At 41.6% G+C, this 21,701-nt stretch overlaps 1 protein-coding gene and 1 long non-coding RNA gene across 2 annotated transcripts in view; one reads left to right on the top strand and one right to left on the bottom strand.

Moving 5' to 3' along the window:
* LOC130369483 (uncharacterized) overlaps positions 1-9,970 on the top strand; it is a 219,520-nt gene extending 209,550 nt beyond the window's left edge. The window contains exon 4 of the long non-coding RNA XR_008892776.1: positions 9,871-9,970. This is a non-coding gene — a long non-coding RNA (uncharacterized LOC130369483). The remainder of the gene's footprint in view (positions 1-9,870) is intronic.
* Positions 1-15,711, bottom strand: part of TMEM59L (transmembrane protein 59 like) — a 174,089-nt gene extending 158,378 nt beyond the window's left edge. The window contains exon 1 of the mRNA XM_056574802.1: positions 15,448-15,711. Within this exon, the coding sequence (XP_056430777.1) occupies positions 15,448-15,612 (165 nt within the window). The 5' untranslated portion in view covers positions 15,613-15,711. The remainder of the gene's footprint in view (positions 1-15,447) is intronic.
* Positions 15,712-21,701: the final 5,990 nt, after the last annotated feature.

The following is a 21,701-nucleotide window of genomic DNA, read 5'->3' as shown; positions in this document are numbered from 1 at the left end:
TGGCGAATTTGCCAATCTTGGTGTTCTCTGACAAATGGCAAACGTCCTGCACGGTGTTGGGTTGTAAGTACAACCCCCACCTGTGGACGTAGGGCCCTCATACCATCATCATGGAGTCTGTTTCTGACCATTTTTGTGGCCAGCTGAAGGTCATTTTGCAGGGCTCTGGCAGTGCTCCTCCTGCTCCTCCTTGCACAAAGGCAGAGGTAGCGGTCCTGCTGCTGGGTTGTTGACCTCCTACGGCCTCCTCCACTTCTCCTGATGTACTGGCTTGTCTCCTGGTAGCGCCACCATGCTTTGGACACTACGCTGACAGACACAGCAAACCTTCATGCCACAGCTCGCTTTGATGTGCCATCCTGGATGAGCTGCACTACCTGAACCATTTGTGTGGGTTGAAGACTCCGTCTCATGCTACCACTAGAGTGAAAGCATCGCCAGCATTCAAAAGGGACCAAAACATCAGCCAGGAAGCATAGGAACTGAGAAATGGTCTGTGGTCACCACCTGCAGAACCACTCCTTTATTGGGGATGTCTTGCTAATCACCTATAATTTCCACCTGTTGTCTGTTCCATTTGCACAACAGCATGTGAAATTGATTGTCAATCAGTATTGCTTCCTGAGTGGACAGTGTGATTTCACAGAAGTGTGATTGACTTGGAGTTACATTGTGTTGTTTAAGTCTTCCCTTTATTTTTTTGAGCAGTGTATATAGAAATGAAATGCAAGATCAGAACTAACAAAAAAAAACTGTTGGTATTGTGACAGTTGGGCACTATTATTTTGTCTAAAATCACATCACAACATATTCCATATTTCTTGAAAAAGCACCTGCCTGCCGAGGAGTTCAATGAACAGCTGAGGAACCATGAAAGCCTATCCACCGTTCAAATTAAAAAGTTCCAGGAAAATGACAGCCATGGCATGGCACCTAGAGCATACACTTCTATTTCTATATCTGAATGCCTTTCTTAAAAAATAATAAATTATACACAAGCTACTGTATAAGTACTAGATTTCAAGAGATGGAAAATTGGTCATTGATGTGTTTTGCCATATTTAGGTTACAATTTTTTTTTTCTGAATATGGAACTGGCATTGTTAGAGTCCAGAGTTCAAATCTGACCACAATAAACATCAACCAGAAGTTTGCATGTTCCCCCATGCTTGTATAGGTTTTCTGTAGGTATTCAATTTTCTTTTCACAAAAACACAAATTGGAATTTAACCCCTTAAGGGGTACTCCGGTGAAAACCTTTTTTCTTTTAAATCACTGGTGGCAGAAAGTTAAACATATTTGTAAATTACTTCTATTAAAAAATCTTAATCCTTCCAGTACTTATTAGCTGCTCAATGCTACAGAGGAAATTCCTTTCTTTTTGGAACACTGATGACATCACGAGCACAGTGCTCTCTGCTGACATCTCTGTCCATTTTAACAACCATGCATAGCAGATGCATAGCAGATGCATGCTAAAGGCAGCAAATCCCACTAAGGACAATAATAAATAAAGCGTTATTATTATTATTATAATAACGTCAGCAGAGAGCACTGTGCTCGTGATGTCATCAGAGAGCATTCCAAAAAGAAAAGAATTTCCTCTGTAGTATTCAGCAGCTAATAAATACAGGAAGGATTAAGATTTTTTAATAGACGTAATTTACAAATATGTTTAACTTTCTGCCACCAGTTGATTTAAAAGAAAAAGCGGGCAGCGGGGTTCGGGAGAGCGCCGCCACTGCTGCTCCCGAAGTAGCACTGCTGCGCTGGTTAAACAAAGTTATTGTTTTCACCACAGGGTGCCTCCAGCTGTTTCACCACTACAACTCCCAGAATGCCCTGACAGCCAGTAGATGTCAGGGCAAGCTGGGAGTTGTAGTGGTGAAACAGCTGGAGGCACCCTGTATAGTGAGCTAAGGGCGGAAATGCCGGCCCCAGCAGGCATCAGTGACGTGGTGCCTGCTGGGGAAGTCTGCCTGGTAGTGAGCACACTGCCAGGCAGACAAAAAGGCATTTTAATATAGTAAAAAAAAAATGTAAAGGCAGGGAGGGGGTTAGGGATAGATGGGCAATAGGCAGGGACAGAAAGAAAAAAAAATGGATGGTGGGAGCTACACTTTAAGGACGCAGCCCTTTTTCGCAATTCTGACCACTGTCGCTTTACGCATTAATAACTCTAAAACACTTTTACCGAATATTCTGATTCTGACATTGTTTTTTCGTGACATATTCTACTTTATTTTGGTGGTAAATTTTCGTCGTTACTTGCATCAGTTTTTGGTGAAAAATCACAAAATTTCATGAAATTTTTGAAAATTTTGCATTTTTCTAACTTTGAAGCTCTCTGCTTGTAAGGAAAATGGATATTCCAAATAAATTAAATTTTTATTCATAAATACAATATGTCCACTTTTTGTTGGCATCATAAAATGGACATATTTTTACTTTTTGAAAAAATTTGAGGGCTTTAAAGTAGAGCAGCAATTTTAAAAAATTTCATGAAAATTGCTAAATCTGAAGGGACAGATGTTACAGAACAACAGCTCCCAAAGTCTAGTTGTACCTTGGCAACATCTGGAGGGCTACCGTTTTGGCACCACTGTAACAGTGGTCTCCAAACTGTGACCCTACAGATATTGCAAAACTACAACTTCCAGCATTTTGGCTGTCTGGGCATGCTGGGAGTTGCAGTTCTGCCTTCCTAATGGTTGCCACAGTAAAGACCGCTTTACTTCCACTTTCATTCGCCCCCCGTCGTTTCCCTACCTGAGTCGGGATCTCTGCAGTCTCCATGAGGATCTTCGGTCCCTACGCCATCTTCAGGTAAGGTACCGGTCTCCATCTTCTCCCCCCATTCTGCCCGACATCCAGGGGTGGGCAGAACGGGGGGTTGCCATGACAACCCACTGTCCTGCGCTGCCATTGGTCATAATCAGTTCCGACCAATGGCAGGAGATAGGAGGAGATCGCAGCACTGCGACCTTGCTCCTATCTCTCAGGATGATCGGGGCTGTCACTGACAGCTCCGATCATCCCTATTTTCCGTGTGAGCCCGAAATAGCAGAAAATCTCATGTCTGAATTGACATGCGATTTTCTGCGATCGCCGACATGGCGGGGTCTCAGAACCCCCCTCGGCGATGTGCCGTGATGCCTGCTGAATGATTTCAGCAGGCATCCATGTCCGGTCCCCAACCGGCTAGTGGCGGGGACCGGAATTCCCACGGGCGTATGCATACGCCCCACGTCCTTAAGGACTCGGGATGCAGGGCGTATGCATACGCCCGGCATCCTGAAGAGGTTAAATTAAATTAAAGAGGAGGGAGGAAGAAAGGAGTGAGAGAACTGGGATACTAGATCAGCCAGGGAAACCAGTAGTATTGAACAGGTTTAAAGGCAACCTCTGCAAGTCCTGTTTTTTCTCCATTGTAAATGTTGATCACCATTTGAGCTGTCAATGTTGACATGAGATTCTGCAAAAACTTGGGATAAATGTCCATGGCAAACTTAAGGAGGTACTCCACTGGCCAGTGATTGGAATATTTAGTTACGAACGCTGTGTGCGTGCTGCGGGGATCGACCATACCCCCTCAATTCAAGTCCCATAGACTTACATTGAGGGGGCGTTGCCTGACAGAATGTGGGGGCGTGGCCGACCCCCGCAGCGTACACACTGAATTTAGAACTAAATGTTCCAAACGCTCGCCAGTGGAGTACCCCTTTAAGTCTTGAAGTCTTGCCCCTGAAAATAACAATGCCAATCTAAGGCTGGGGTTAGACTGTTTTTTCCCCCCCTTGTTTTGATTGTAGAAAACTACTGCTGTACAAGATCAATGTCTCCATGCGGTCAGTTAGTTTGAATTTCCATTTGTCATATGCAAAAAAATTATTAATCTATTAAATGAATACCATGTTAGTCTATGTGTTCTGGATGCTTGTATGGCATTTGTCACATGCATCTGCTTAATGGATGTCATGAGCCTTATTTATGGCAATGGCTTTTCATACCATAATAGACATTTTTTGTATTATTAAAAAAAAAAAAAAAAAAATCATATCACCAGATATTCCAAAAATAATGTTAGCATAGTGCCACCTGCTGTCTCTTTTCAATAACTTTACTGTGACCACCTCAATAATTGTGCAGGTGCTTGCTTCCCTCTTTTCGGGCTATGCTGAAATAGTTCCCTGGTGCGGTGAACCAACAGCATCTTCTAGGCTTCTCAGATGAAATGCTAAGCAAGCGCAAGTGGGGTTTCCTCCTCTACCAGGCAGAGAAAAAAACCAACAACTAAACATACATATATATTACCTAATTGATACATTTACTGTCATAGTTCACAAGAAGTAGTGTAAGTGGTCATAAAGCCATTTACACATAGAAGAAGATTTATCATTCTTTTCAAACATATGGCTTTTATATGACAATTATATTTAAATTACTTTTGCTTACATGCGACCTATTTATCAAATAGTCGCACGACCTTGATAAATAAATCACACGTAAGCAAAACCTGGGAAACCCGCTTACAAAAGCATTTTTCAACCCCTTAAGGACCAAGACCATTTTGACCTTAAAGGGGTATTCCAGGAATTTTTTTTATTTGACTATGCTACAGGGGCTGTAAAGTTAGTGTAGTTCATAATATAGTGTCTGTACCTGTGTGTGACGGTTTTCTCACAATTCTTATGTGATTTTCACCCCAAGATTTATTTTTAACAGCATACAAAATTACTGTTGTCTCAGATTTTTCTAAGGTTGCAATGCGGCCGAGACTTGACTCACTAGTCAATGGGTGGAGGGATCGCTTGGTGGGAGAGAGATCAATCTGCAACTAATGCAACAGCTCTGGCCCCCTTATTGAAAACCAAAGATCTTTTAAATGGATGAAGCTCATTTATGTTTCAATGGGTTAGTTGGTTGATGTGTGGGAGGGAGGAAAATGGAATTATGGGATTTGTAGTCAAAAAAGAAAACTCAAACAGGAAATACCAGTTCGCAAAAAGCTAGCCAGAGTGTTATGGTTGACTCACAACATAGCCATTTAGCTCCAATACAAGCGCATATCCTTCCTAAGCATGTCCATTACTGTCTGCCAGGTACGTACTAAAATCACCTTATGGTGGATAACCCCTTTAATGACCAGGCCAATTTAATTTTAGCGTTTTCATTTTTTCCTCCTCGCCTTCTAAAATCCATAACTCTTTTATATTTCAATCTACAGACCCATATAAGGGCTTGTTTTTTGCGTGACCAATTGTACTTTGTAATGAAACTTCTAATTTTACCAAAAAATGTACGGCGAACCCAAAGAATAATTTTTTTTATAGAGGAAATATAAATGAAGACCACAGTTTTGCACACACTTTGGAGGGTTTCATTTTCACGCTGTACACTTTACCGTAAAACTTACATGTGTTCTTTATTCTCTAGGTCAATACGATTAAAATGATACCCATGGATATTGTACCGCTTAAAAAAAATTCTCAAACTTTTTGTACAAGATCAGTAATATAAAATCACCCTATTTTGACCACCTATAACTTTTAAATTTTTCTGTATATGGCGCAGTATGAGGGCTCATTTTTTGTGCCGTCATCTGTAATTTTTATTCATAGCACATTTGCATATATAAAGCTTTTAGATGACTTTTTATACAAAAAATGTTTTAATAAAATGTGACAAAAAAGCTGCATTTTTGGAAAAGTTTTTTAATTTTTTACGTTTACGCCATTCACAGTATGGAATCATTAACATTATATTTGGATAGTTCAGACATTTATGCATGCGGCGATACCATGTATGTTTATAAAAAAAAGTTTTTACGCTTATTGGGGTGAAATGGGAAAAAGGGACACTTTTCGTTTTTATTGGGGGAGGGAATTTTTCACTTTTTTACATTTTTCAACTTTTTTTTACACTTTTTATGTCCCTATAGGGGGCTATCAATAGAAATCAGTTGATTGCTAATACTGTTCAGTACTATACATAGGGCATAGCACTGATCAGTATTATCGGGGATCTTCTGCTCTGGTCTGCGCTGATCTCAGACCAGAGCAAAAGACGCCGGGAGATGGCCGGAGGCAGGTAAGGGGACCTACGGCCACCATTACAGATGATCGGACCCCGGCAGCAGCGCTGCGGGCGATCCTATCATCTATTTTAACATGTGCATTGCCGCAGATGCCGTGATCTTTATTGATCATGGCATCTGAGAGGTTAATGGCAGACATCCATGCAATCGTGGATGTCCGCCATTACCGGCGTGTCCCCAGCTGCTGATAGCAGCCGGAACCTGCAGTGTATGATGCGAGCACCGCTCCGATGCTCGCGGTCATACACAAGATGTAAATGTACGTCCTGGTGTGCTAAGTACCGCCGCACCAGGACGTACATTTACGTCCGTGGTTGTTAAGTGGTTAAAGCAGAAAAGTTGTCCCTTATGTTAATAGCGGAAGTTCATTATCTACCCTTTAGATTATTACCAGTAGCGTTGCTAGAGAGTGACGGGGAGGAGGGGCATACCACATCGGGTGACACACTGACTGGCCTGCCTGGCACTAAATAGCTGTACTCCAACTATCCCACAACAACCCATCCACCCTCCTCAGAAATTAAAAAATATTAAAAATATACTATATAAAAATATACTGACGTTGGTGGGCGGAGTCTTGGGTCGCTGCGCTGAGGCCGGAGTTTATGTCAGGAAGGAAGACAGTGCAGCACCAACAGGCACATAAACAATAGTGAAGCCACAAAAAAAAAAAAAAACGCTCAGTACGTTACCCACCCCAAAATGTGCATTAAGCTGTATTGATATGGATGATGGTTTCTTTTTTTTTTATAGAGTTATTAGTTATGTAATTAATTTTTTCTATAATTAACATCAACATTAATGTAATGTTAACCTAATATGGGAGAACTATACTGCCACCCTAGTGTGGGGAAACTATGCTGCCAACCTAATGTGGGGGAACTATACTGCCAACCTAATGTGGGGGAACTATACTGCCAACCTAATGTGGGGGAGTTATACTGCCAACCTAATGTGGGGGAACTATACTGCCAACCTAATGTGGGGGGAACTATACTGCTAACCTAATGTGGGGCGGAACTATGCTTACAACTTAATGTGGGGAACTATGCTGACAACCTATTGTGGGGGAACTATGCTGACAACCTAATGTGGGGGAACTATGCTGACAATCTAATGTTTGGGGAACTAAGCTTACAATCTAGTGTGGGGGAACTATGCTGACAACCTAATGTGGGGGGAACTATACTGTCAACTTAATGGTGGGGGGGACTATACTGACAACCTAGTGTGGGTAGTACCTAGAGGGGTAATCTTTTACGGCGAGTATATCCCAAACTGTAAACTGTAAACTTTTAACTGTAAAAGTTGGGGGTTGTCTTATATGCTGGAAAATAAGGTATGTGTTTATTACATTTTTTTTACCCCTTTTTTTCCCCTAAATGCACTAACTCATTTTTAGTTTTTTACTTCCCATTTCAGATCCGTGTATCCTTTGGATTACTTTAGATTCAGAGGAGTACAGTAATACAGTAATCAGCGTTTTTTTGATTTAATGTTAATAAAATCATTAACAAGGGCTTTTGGGGGAGTGTTTTTTTGGAATAATATTTTTTTTAAACGTGTTGTATTTTTTTATTTTATTTACTTGACAGGCTTAGTATTGGAAGCTGTCTTATAGACAGAATCCATTACTAAGCCGGGCTTAGCGTTAGCCGCAAAAACAGCTAGCGCTAACCTCCAATTATTACCTATGCTGGTACCAACAGAGCATCAAAAATGGCACTTCTGAGCCTAGGCGGTAGCAGACTGGCTTTATTTAGCCTGGCGAGGGCCAATAACAATGGTCCTCGCCCACCCTGGTAATGTCAGACTGTTGCTGCTTAGTTGGTATGTGGCTGAGAGTAAAAAATAGGGGGAACCTTATGCTTTCTTTTGCATAAATAATTAAAATAAAATAAAAATGCATAGGGTCCCCCCTATTTTTCTTTTCAGCCAAATACCAACCAAGCTGCAACAGCATGACGTTACCAGGGTGGGTGAGGACCATTGTTACTGGCCCTCCCCAGCCTAAATAACACCTGCCTGTTACCACCCAGGCCCAGGAGCGCCATTTTTTTAATGCTCCGGGCCTGTTGGTACTGGCTCTTCCCGGCACCCCTGTGGCGGTGGGTGCTGGGGTAATAATTGGGAGATAGCTGTTTTTGGGGTTAACGCTAAGCCCAGCTTAGTAATGGACTTCGTCTATTAGACAGCTTCCACTACGAAGCCTGTCAAATAAAAAAATTAAAAAACACAACACGTTTAAAAAAATGTATTCCCCCACAAGCCCTGGTTAACCATTTTATTTACATTAAACAGAAAGAAAAAAAATGCTGGTCATCAATGCAGTCCACCGAATCAGAAGTAGTCTACAGGATACACGGATCTGAAATGAGAAAAAGAAAAATAGGTTAATACATTTTCTGGCGCGGTTGGCCCTGGGTTCCTCCTAATGCAAGACAATGCTAGACCACATGTGGCTTGGGTGTGTCAGCAGTTCCTGCAAGAGGAAGGCATTGATGCTATGTACTGGCCCACCTGTTCCCCAGACCTGAATCCGATTGAGCACATCTGGGACATCATGTCTCGCTCCATCCACCAATGCCACTTCCAGGAGTTGGCGGATGCTTTAGTCCAGGTCTGGGAGGACATCCCTCAGGAGACCATCCGCCACCTCATCAAAAGCCTGCCCAGGTGTTGTAGGGAGGTCATACGGGCACGTGGAGGCCACACACACTACTGAGCCTCATTTTGACTTGTTTTAAGGACATTACATCAAAGTTGGATCAGCCTGTAATGTGGTTTTCCACTTTGATTTTGAGTGTGACTCCATATTCAGACCTCCATGGTTTGATACATTTGATTTCCATTGATAATTTTTGTGTCATTTTGTTGTCAGCACATTCAACTATGTAAATACAAAAGTATTTATTTTATTTTTTGAGCAGTGTAGAAATCAAGATGGCAGCCAACCTTTGTGTGCCATATAAACTTAAATAGTTATACATTAGGCATACACAAGAGCCTCTACTTTATTATTTAAAGGGGTACTCCCATGACAAACTTTTTTTTTTAATCAACTGGTGCCAGAAAGTTAAACAGATTTGTAAATGACTTCTATTAAAAATCCTTCCAGTACTTTTTAGGGGCTATATACTACAGAGGAAATGCTTATGTTTTTAGATTTCTCAGATGTCATGACCACAGTGCTCTCTGCTGACCTCTGCTGTAAATGTTAGGAACTGTCCAGAGCAGCATATGTTTGCTATGAGGATTTTCTCCTACTCTGGACAGTTCCTAAAATGGACAGCAGAGGTCAGCAGAGAGCACTGTGGTCATGACATCAGAGAAATCTAAAAAGATAAGCATTTCCTCTGTAGTATATTGCCCCTAAAAAGTAGTGAAAGGATTAAGATTTTTTAATAGAAGTAGTTTACAAATCTATTTAACTTTCTGGCAGCAGTTAAAAAAAAAAAATTCTGCGGGAGTACCCCTTTAATGACTTTACTATTTAAAGCCTATGCTGCAAATATATTTTCTTTAATAATAAAGGCTAAACTGGACAAAATCCATTATATTATGAAAAATTATTTAGATCTCTGAAACAGTAAAATCAATATAAAAAAAACAATAGGTAAGAAGATGAAAACTGATATCTGCTGAGGTTGTAGAGCCTGAACAACTAGAACATCCTTTTTAATTAAACTATTAAGGGGCATAAACTGATATAGCATGTTGTTTCATGTGCTTCTAATGCATTACCTTTTTGTCATCTATTACACATATCTCAGCAGGTTTAATGCCTAGAGAAGAGTATATAGACATACTATCCTGCTGCTCACACATATTATATTCTACTTGACCACTCTGCAGGGAGTCTGTTTTTCATCTTTCTTTTAAGAGGTAAGGTTCCAAGAAGTCGGTGAATATATAAAAAAATAAAATAAAATAAATAAAGGCAATCATTTAAAGTATATGGCCTGGTTCTATAAATGCTTTCTAGCTTTACATGTCAATATTCAGTGTGCTACAAGGAAAGTGTGAAAAGTTAAAACAAGAAATGCCATGTAAACTAGACAACACACTCTTTTTCATAGCTCATCCTGTTTACTAAAAAAGGCATATTTCAATGTACAACTAACCAAAAATCTATATATATAGGCCATTCCTCTTCAGATTAGACCATTTTATTCAGATTATGAAATGTGTGCTAGGACTCTGTTGTGTCCTTTTGTAGGATTTTTAAAAACAGTTCAATGTGTATTGTTACCTGAATTTTTGTGCTGTCTATATTTTGTGATATTTTGTACAGATGTGTTTTTTTGGCGTTTATTAAGTTTTATTGAGACGGCTATGCAGAAAAAACACTGAATCCTCCTACACCCAAAGAATTCTGCATTTTGATAAAACTGCAAAAATGCTACAAAAATGTCATGATGAAGAGTCATTTTATGTACTTATTCTCACATTTCAGCAAAAGCTATTTTCAAGTATTTGATTCTATAAACTGGAGAAATATTATATAGAACTGTCGTAACCACTGCTAAACAATTATGTTGTTGGAGATAAAAAAAAAAAAAAGCCTTTCCCTTATAGAGAAACTGACAGCTGAATCACCCACACTAAACCCAATACACAGTGTTATAATGCAGGTGAACCGGATTAACATGATGTATAACTTAATGTTGTCCTTTCAATGGAGGCGGGTCCTGGCATACCCAGCATCTCTGCCTCCATCTCCTCTCTTCTGATTTACCTGCCCACCTTGTGAATATTCATGGACCCCTTCACCCATGTGAGTGTGAGGTGGCTGGGCATGTGGAAGCAAAGGGGAGAGAGGCAGGGATGCTGGGTATGCCGGGTTCTGACCCCATTGCGCAAAGGACAACATTACCATATTATCAACGGAAGCTAATATCTCTCTATATCTCTTCCATAATTTCTAAACCCATTTTTCATCAATGAAATTAAATGTGTCAAAACTTTTATGTATAATTGTATTGTTTGACTCTAAAGATGGTTACGTGGCTTAGTGAATAAAGCATGGTGATTTTTAACTAACAATCCTTTAATCCGTCATTCGTTAGAAACCTTTAGGAGCAGCTACTATGTGGCATCATACATTTATTCCCCTTTTTAAAAAGTAGGCTGATATAAGTTTAAAGGCCTCCTGCGCCACCAGATAACTAGTGTAAATTGTTGCTGAAATTTACGCTAGCTTCTAGCTTGCCCAAATGTTACTCTAATGGGCAGCCATGGATGCGCCTTATTTTTCAAGAGTAGAGTACTGCTCCACAGATTAGCTAGAGACCAACATGTACGGTAACTATTGTTACATTCTATAGTAAATCTGGACCTCAGTACATTCAGTACCTTTCTAAAATCCTAGGGAGTAAAAGGTTGTCACTTGTAAATGCACAACAGGATTCTGCTAAACCAAACAATTTGACCCAGGCTGATTATTGGCCAAACAGGCCACTTGTTGCACTGGGTAAGGCTGTGTTCACACGTTCCAGTTGCACTGCAGTTTCATTGTTGTACTATTGCGGTATTGTTACAAAACTGAATAATCACACTTAAAATGCTGCAGTACTGTAACTATACTGCAATGAAACTGCAAAGTGTGAACACAGACTCAAAGACTCAGCAATCAGCTTGTTTGCTTGTCCGTCATCTGATTGCATCTCTTATGCGGCACTAAAAGCTATCTGTGTAAAGAGGAGAAATGGTGCTGACAGCATTAAAAGTGAAAGGCTGCACAAATGACCAAGCAATTGTTTTATGTGGAAGTGATTTTTCATGCGGCCCTTCATATAACCACTTATTGTGAGCGAAAGGCCGCATGAAAAATCACTTCCTGGGATTAGTGTCAGCACAAGGAATTGCATGCTTAGCTAAACACTGACCACAGCAGATTGACCAAATCCTCAGTCAAGAGAACCTCAAAATTATTACACCCCAAAAAAATCACAGATATTCAATTTCCTTCTGTGAAAAGAAAGTTCAATAGTAACAAAAGACAAAAGAATCTGTTAACAGTAAGAACTTTGAAAGGTGAGTACTACCGATGATGAAGTCAGTTTTGAAGGATAAAGTCAGTTTTGAAGGAGTAACTGTTTCAGGATCCAGTATCAGTTAAAGCTTTATTGGAGTGGGGAAAACTCACGATAAATTTTTTAACATAGAATAAATAGTTCTGTATTGAATTATTTGGTGATTTATGAGATAACTCATCTATATACAGCATACTGCACCATATAACCTTTAAAAAGCTTTAATTTATTTCAGTATCGGAAAATTGCATATAAATGCCCCACCTCAGACTACAATCCCCAGGATCTTTTCTTTCAAGGTGGGAGGTGACTTATTTCTCTCCCACACATCGGTCCCCCCACCCATTGTAGCACAGCAAAACCTAATACACAAGCTATGAAATTGTGTGATGATGAAGGCACGTACATGTATGCTGGTGACATCATCAGGGGGGCTGGCTTCACACATAACAGACAAAGCAGCGAAGACCCCTTTTAGCACCTGACTTGTGACGTATTGTCTTGGGCCACAATGCAAGATGGAAAAGTTCTGTAACAACACTCCATGGCCAGCACTCCACTCCACCTATTCGGCCCAGGCATTTTTAATTAGCAGGAGACTGCATATGGGTTTCTTCCTAGCATTCTCCCAGCCCTCTGGCAGGGAGCACATGGTAGGTGTTCACACTGGTGTGGTTCTCTGTGGTGTTCATTGTTTCTGATTCTTAGTGGGGTGGTGTGGCCCAAAGCCAGGGGCTTGGTCGGGCAGCAGTGGGGCTGCCTGACTACTGAGTCATTTCCCCTGTGGGCTTGGTGTCGCTGAGGCAGTGGTCACCACCTGGCGCTACGCCAGTGTCAGGTTAGGGACCCACTCTAACGAGGTGGCCTTGACGTGGTGAGTGGGCTTGTACTTTTTGTATACTAACAACCTGTTACTTTTTGTATACTAACAACCTGTTAATTTTTGAAATTATACTGAGAAGCAAGTAGATAAAAAAAAAACAAATGGTGGATGTGTGGCTATGTTTCTCTATTGTTGATGTACATTTAAACACTCATGTTGTATGCTGCAAAAAAATGAACTTCAGGGGAAAAGAAAGACAAAGAAATTTGATACCAGAACAGGTGAAGTACATTAGCAACCAGACTAACTTCTAACTAACTAACTGCTACCCGTCTTGCATTCATAGAACCAAAATTCTAGTAATACCCATTTAATTTTCAAGCTGTAGGTGATTTTATGCAACACTAAAACGGGCATAAAAGATATATGGCCTAACAAAATTACATAAGGCTTGACTTTTCCAGAATACTCATACTAGGAAACCCAGAAGTTATGTTCATCTTGATCACCAATTTTTTTTAGTGCTCTAATAAATAAGAAAAACTGATTGAAACTGTCCCAATGTGTGTTTACAGCACATATGCAGACCTCAGCATCTCCATGGTTAAAGACAAAAAACAAACTGTGTAATATGGGTTTGGAGGTGCTTCTCTACAGTATGGGTTTGGAGGTGCTTCTCTACAGTATGGGTTTGGGTTTGGAGGTGCTTCAATACAGTATGTGTTTGGAGGTGCTTCACTACAGTATGGGTTTGGAGGTGCTTCACCACAGTATGGGTTTGGAGGTGCTTCACTACAGTATGGGTTTGGAGGTGCTTCTCTACAGTATGGGTTTGGAGGTGCTTCTCTACAGTATGGGTTTGGAGGTGCTTCTCTACAGTATGGGTTTGGGTTTGGAGGTGCTTCAATACAGTATGGGTTTGGAGGTGCTACACTACAGTATGGGTTTGGAGGGGCTTCATTACAGTATGGGTTTGGAGGTGCTTCACCACAGTATGGGTTTGGAGGTGCTTCACTACAGTATGGGTTTGGAGGTGCTTCACTACAGTATGGGTTTGGGTTTGGAGGTGCTTCAATACAGTATGTGTTTGGAGGTGCTTCACTACAGTATGGGTTTGGAGGTGCTTCACTACAGTATGGGTTTGGAGGTGCTTCACCACAGTATGGGTTTGGAGGTGCTTCACTACAGTATGGGTTTGGAGGTGCTTCACTACAGTATGGGTTTGGGTTTGGAGGTGCTTCAATACAGTATGTGTTTGGAGGTGCTTCACTACAGTATGGGTTTGGAGGTGCTTCACTACAGTATGGGTTTGGAGGTGCTTCACCACAGTATGGGTTTAGAGGTGCTTCACTACAGTATGGGTTTGGAGGTGCTTCACTACAGTATGGGTTTGGAGGTGCTTCACTACAGTAAAGGTGTCTCTTGGCTAAACTGAGTATAAATATACCATTAAATAAGCTTTAGTTTGTACCTGAAACATACAAAATGGATTAGGCACAAATATGGACATTATAACAAAAGGGAATTGAAAAACATTTAGTTTACAAAACATAAACAAACATCTTGTGCTTAGTTTCTGCAATGTCACCTTCTGTACTAATGCATTGGTACCGCTTTGTCCAAGTCCGTTTGTAATAAACCTGAGACATATGAACAATTTACCACCAATAGGAATCTCAGTCTCATCCCTGACCCATGTAAATATGAAATTTTAAAAAAGGAATAGAAAATGATGGTCATGGCCCGTCTTAAGCACCATAATCATGTTCAAGCCTTGCTGAATGTACAATGGCTGCAGGCAATGCAGCCTAGGAAAGCTATTTTCAGTAGAGCTTGTATTCAGTACATGTTTTCTGCACAGAATATTGTTTATTCTGAAATGACTATGTTTATTTGAATAACCTCTTGGTATAAACTACGACAATATGTAACCATTACGTAGCTATATATCCCATGCACAATCCGAGTCATTTCAAAGCATCTTGTCTTTTTATTTTCTTGTAGTCATTCCTATAAATAGGTGCTGCATATAGCAACCCCACCTCTATATAGATTAAATGCATTGTCAGTGGAAGCATTAGTAATATTCCATAGCAGCTGTGACATTCACACTAGGGATGTGCAATTGAACACCCACTGGGAACATGAGAAGATGGAGAATGAGAAATGACAGGCAAATAAAAGACTAAACATACACTGTGGAGAGGTAGTAATGGCAGTGCATCAGAAGTAACCACCTACTCATTATATGGGAAGCAATCACATGTCAGTGACCACCATCTTAATTGTACATGACACTGAAATGTTAAAATAATACTGCATGGAAGGAGGGTATAAAAACATTGGAAGGATGGATGCAAGCGGTTCGATTTACTATGGATGCCCAAGTGGTGGCCCTAAATATATACAGATACACATTTCTTTTCTTATATATTGAGGGCTATTATATCTAAGATAGATTGATGGATAGATAGATGTACTCAGGTACTTACTTCTGAAGAGCTCTTGAGCTTGAAGGTGAGCTGACACTGTTGGCTGCAGGAGGAGATGTCTCCTAGCTGGGCGTCAAAAGGATCCCCTGCACTGACAGCAGACACTATAACTATAAGTGACAGCAAAAGGCTGAGGTCACAGCTCCAGTGTTCAGGGGCTCCCATCCTGCTGGCTTTATATAAGATCCAGGAGCAGATGCTCAGCCGGAGAGATTCACAGAGGAGCAGTGCTGTACAATGTCAGAGCTGCTCTGACGTCATGTGTATAGTGAAAAGGACTATGGGAGAGAGAAGGAGGGGTAGACTGCTCTAGTGGGCGAGAGAGTTACTGCTGTACAAGTGTGTATGCTGTGTTGTTGTACAGAGCTCTAGTAGTCACATCTGCAGTCTTCTCACTATTCACCTCAACGGCTATATATTATATTGCCCGATATTGCATGCCCTGCAACCTTTTCACTGCCACATGCTTCTAATGTCCAAGGCATTTAAAACATTTCTAATATCGGCATATCATTGTATATGACTATAATGAAAGAAATGAAAATGAAAACATATTTTACTTGTATTTACACGCATTTCAAATATATATATATATATATATATATATATATATATATATATGTTTTAGAGAATGAAGTATTTCTCACAGAAAAGGATTGCAGTAACACATGTTTTGCTATACACATGTTTATTCCTTTTTTGTGTATTGGAACTAAAAAAAGTTTGGTTGCACACCCTTTGGAAAAAATAACTGAAATCAGTCGCTTCCTATAACCATCAATAAGCTTCTTACACCTCTCAGCCGGAATGTTGGATCACTCTTCCTTTGCAAACTGCTCCAGGTCTCTCTTATTAGAAGGGCACCTTTTCCCAACAGCAATTTTAAGATCTCTCCACGGGTGTTTAAAGGGATTTAGATCTGGACTCATTGCTGGCCATTTCAGAATTCTCCAGCGATTTGTTGTCATCCATTTATGGGTGCTTTTTGACGTATGTTTGGGGTCATTGTCCTTCTGGAAGACCCAAGATCTCGGACGCAAACCCAGCTTTCTGACACTGGGCTGTACAGTGTGACCCAAAATCCATTGGTAATCCTCAGATTTCATGATGCCTTGCACACATTCTAGGCACCCAGTGCCAGAGGCAGCAAAACAACCCCAAAACATCACTTAACCTCCACCATATTTCACTGTAGGTATTTTGTTCCTTTCTTTGTAGGCCTCATTCCGGTTTTTTTAAACAGTAGAATGATGTGCTTTACCAAAATAGCCCTATCTTGGTCTTATCTGTCCACAAGACATTTTCCCAGAAGGATTTTTGGCTTGCTCAAGTTCATTTTGGCAAAACATAGTCTTGCTTTTTTATATCTCTGTGTCAGTAGCAGGGTCCTCCTTGGTCTCCTGCCATAGCATTTCATTTAATTTAAATGTTGACGGATAGTTCGCGCTGACACTGATGCTCCCTGAGCCTGCAGGACAGCTTGAATATCTTTGGAACTTGTTTGGGGCTGCTTATCCACCAGCATTGACACCTTTCATCAATTTTTGTCTTCCGTCCATGCCTAGGGAGATTAGCTACAGTGCCATGGGTTGCAAACTTCTTGATAATGTTGCACACTGTGGACAAAGGCAAATCTAAATCACTGGAGATGGATTTGTAACCTTGAGATTGTTGATATTTTTCCACAATTTTGGTTCTCAAGTCCTTAGACAGTTCTCTTCTCCTCTTTCTGTTGTCCATGCTTAGTGTGGCACACACAGACACACAATGCAAAGACGAAGTGAACCTCTCTCCTTTATATCTGCTTTCAGGTGTGATTTTTATATTGTCCATGCCTGTTTCTTGAATTTTTTGCAAGACTTGTAAGGGACCAAGATGGCAAGGACCAAGCTTGTAGCAGGGTATCTTGAACCGAATATATTTGGAGGAAAGCCAAACTTTATCACCAGGAGAAAGGGACGGAGGAGATCTTCTACTTCCATCAGCATGAGACAGAGACTGACGAGTTTGATGCCAAATGGAAGTTTGATGCCAAATGGATGCAAGCTCATCAACAGCTGGCACACCGGAAGAAACTGGAAGTGGAAGAGGAGAATGGAGATGAAGACCATAAACATCAAAAAAGGCAGAAGACCTTGTAGACTCGGAATCCTTATAATTATATGAGAATTCTGCTCAAGGGAGAAGGTCAACCCAATCGTCCTGACAAGCTGAAACAAAATGATAAGATAAGTCTCCAAAATTTGATTAACCCTCTCCACCTGGCCATTGGAATGAGGGTGGTAGGCAGAGAAGAAGTCAAGATTGATGTCAAGACGGGTACAAAAAGCTTGCCAGAATTTAGAAACAAACTGAACTCCGCAAACCGAAACGATATGCTGTGGAAGACCATGCAGACCAAAGATATGAAGCAAGAAATACTTCGCCAGCTATGGAGCAGATGGAAGGCCAGGAAGAGGGAGGAAATGTTTCATTTTGGAAAACCGATCGACCACAACCCAAATTACCGTGCTATTACGGGAAGGAGGCAGATCGGTGATAAAATCCATAGCGATGTGGGACCAGGGAGTCTTTGGATTGGGCAAAGGCTGCAAGAGTCCAGCTGGTTTCTGCCGAGGAGTTTTGTCATGGGCACAGGAACGGACAAAATCGGAAACATCACGTTCTAGATGCGGCCACCAGTAATGCCGAGAAATTAGGAGTAAAGTCTTGCGTACACCAGGATGACCTGCCAACAGAGACGAAGGAGACCCAAGGTACTGAAGTGGGGTCAATCTGGTGGGCACAAAGGATTTTTCAGGAGGAACTTGCTGAATATCGGCAGGAGCGACAGAAATCAAGCGATCAGGAGAAATAATATGCCTTGGCATGGAGTTCAAACCTATGATGTCAGAGGACCTGGAAAGAGCATTAGCTCTGATGTTCTTGTTAGCTGGACGGAAGTGAATGTAGAAATTGATTGTAGAAAAGAACAAAAACCACCTTGCCTGACGAGGATTCAATCGCTGAGCAGACTGAAGGTACAGAAGATTTTTATGATTTGTGTAGATGCTGACCGGATGAGAAGACCCTTCCAATAAATGTCGCCATTCCTCCAAGGCAAGCTTAATAGCAAGGAGTTCTCCATCTCCAATGAAGTAATTACTTTCAGAAGGTGAGAAAATCTTGGAAAGAAACCACAAATTACAGTCTGGCCCTTGGCACCGGCTCCAAAAGAAGAGACATCAACCTACAAAGCGAAGGGGTTCTACGGATCAGGTCTTGAAAGCACAGGAGCAGAGGCAAATGCAGACTTGAAATGGGAGAAGGCCTGTTCGGCCTCAGGAGGCCATGTCTTGGTATTAGAGCCCTTTTTGGTGAGAGCCACAATCGGAGCAACCAAGGAAAATAATTGATAATTGAATAGCCTGTAGGCCAGAAGGACGAGGCCAATCCAATACCGGAGACAGTTTATCTCAATCCATCTGCAGGCCTTGATGAGAAACAATGTAGCCGAGAAACGGGAGACTAGACTCCTCGAAAAGGCATTTCTCCTGTTTGGCATAGAAATGATTCTTCCGAAGGTGTTGAAGAACCTGACGAACATGTGTATGATGCTCCTCTACGTTGGTAGAGAAGATCAAGATGTCATCTAGGTACACGACAACACAGGTGTAGAGAAAGTCCCGGAAGATAGCAGAGACCAAAAGGCATCACGAGATACTCAAAATGTCCAATCACAAGTATTGAAGGCCATTTTCCATTCATCTCCCTCGTGGATACGAATAAGGTTGTATGCACCCCATAGGACCAACTTGGAGAAGACCTTGGCTCCCCAGAGACGGACCGTAATCTTTTTAAGTCCCCTGTAGTCAATACAAAGTCGGAGAGAACCATCCTTCTTTCCCACAAAGAAGAATCCTGCTCCGGCAGGAGCAGAGGACTTATGTATAAAACCCTTTTGGAGGTTCTCCTAGATATACTTCGCCATGGCTTGGGTCTCAGGAACCGATAATGGGTTAAATTCTTCAACGAGGAGGTGTGGTACCTGGCAATAAATCAATGGGGGCAATCGGAAGGACGATGTGGGGGTAGAGATTCGGCCTGCTTCATACAGAATACCTCCCAAAAATCTTGATAAGGTACAGGTAGACCAGGTAAAGGAAGAGGACGAACAACAACTTTAGGCTAGACTGGCCTGAGACAAAGATTTTGACAGTGCTGTCCCGAGCCAATAATTTTTCCGGTTCTCCAATCAAGTTGTGGAGAATTACATCGAAGCCAAGTTATACCAAGACAATAGAAGGAGTAGTGGAAAAATGGGCCGATACTGGCGGTGGCAATCTGGATGTTGAAGGGTAAGGAACACTGTGGTATCCCTTTTAAATGGTTTATTTGGTAGATACACAGACAACACGTTTCTGGTCTGTACCGGACTCTTTGTCAGGCAAATTGTTTGTAACAAGACAGCACAGTGAAGTTAAAATACATTCAGTACGCATATACAAAGGTTACGTTCATTAAGATATTCTCTACCATTCCATTGATTTTTGATGGATGGTACCCTTCGGAATGTTACTGCTGGGTGTTTAGGTAGTTTATCGCTGAGGAATTTGTTGTTTTCCAAAATATGCCAATGATTTCTAAGTATTCATTTTGATACCTGACATATCTCTATGGGATTCATGGAGGAGCATGCCGGCTGCCGCGTAATGCGGGGACAGAACGCCCCCTTTCCTGTACATTGCTGTGGCCCCATACAGGAGATCCCCTTAGGGGATAAGTTCAGAGCACTACAGATCTCCTTTAATTTCTTTTATAAAGCTGTCTTCGAAAAGGAAACCGACAGTAGGGAGCTGGCTTCCGAAGAAGTTAAATGGATTAGTTGGGGATCAAGCTTCATAAGAAGTTATCTCTTGCGCTCCGTGGATATAGATGCATTTATATTCCCAAATAAGCAGATGGCCCTTTGGGCCCATAGAATATTGATGTCTCATGGGAGTGTCAGAGGATAAAGCCTCCTCAGAAAGATCCAAGATTCTGGTCAAAGGGCCCAAAAGATCCAGGAATCTGTCTTGGATAGTTCTAAAACAACGAGCCACACCCTTTTTGGGATATTTTCCTGATTCGTTCAAAAACTTTACGAGAGTGGGATCAATGTCAGGGGTGTTAACGGGTTTATGAGGCAGGGTAGGTCTAGGGCATTCAGCCCATAGTTTACTTCTGGAGGCCCTATGGAGAGGTTTTTGAAGCCAAAGACATAAAGAGTACCTGTCATCAACAAAAACTTTTAATATGTTGTTCATAATCATTAATGAAGAGATATTGTAATATATCTTCATTAAAAAATATTAATATTTATACCAGTTTTTTCATTTTATACTTTTGGCCACTAGGGGTCACTCTTCTATGCCTGGTCTGCAAGCAGCATCCTATGCTTTTCATAGTAAGTGTACAGCTTTTAGGACTAATGCTGAAAGGGTTCTGGTCCTTCCACCGGAAGTTCAGTAGTCTCAGCTCAGGACTCGTTCCCAGCCTGTGAGCTACAAGCCTGCACATGCCTCTCATATAACAGCCAGTCACCTCCCCCTCCCCCCTGCTCTGTGTTCTCCCTGCCCCTCACCACACGTTATCTTATACATTGTATTATCTCACTGCACTCCCTGCTCTGTGCCCCCCCCCTGACATTCATCTTAATCACTGCCTCTGTAATTGCTTTCTCAGCCCCTGGTTCTCAGCATTGACTTTTTAGTGCAGAGAGACACAGGAGAGAGAGAGAGAGACAGGCTGCCGTCCCTCATCTGTACTTAGTCTGTATGCCCACTGCAGAGCAGTGTTTCCCAACCAGGGTGCCTCCAGCTGTTGCAAAACTACAACTCCCAGCATGCCCGGAGAGTTGTTGGCTGTCTGGGCATGCTGGGAGTTGTAGTTTTGCAACAGCTGGAGGTGCCCTGGTTGGGAAACACAGCTGCAGAGGGAAAGCAGCATACAGGAAGACTGGCAGAAGCAGAGTCCCAGCCAAGCTTCATGTGACATCATGCCTGCCGGGACCCGCCTCCTTCCACCCCTCAGAAAGACAGTGCTCCTGACCTAATGAAGAGGGATAAAAAAAAGGTATTTCCACAGCATTTTAAATCTCAATAAACACAGGGATAAGCATAGTTAGAGAAAGGGACAGGTGGGAAGGGGGATCAGGGAAAGTTTAGATGATGACAGGTACTCTTTAAATATCTGGTTACTAGGGGATGAGGTAGCCATTCCCCTGATCTATGGTG

Source organism: Hyla sarda, chromosome 1, assembly GCF_029499605.1.
Source record: "Hyla sarda isolate aHylSar1 chromosome 1, aHylSar1.hap1, whole genome shotgun sequence".
Lineage (NCBI taxonomy): Eukaryota > Metazoa > Chordata > Amphibia > Anura > Hylidae > Hyla > Hyla sarda.
Note: the sequence above shows the minus strand (reverse complement) of the source record. Positions and strands in the feature narration are given on the sequence as shown.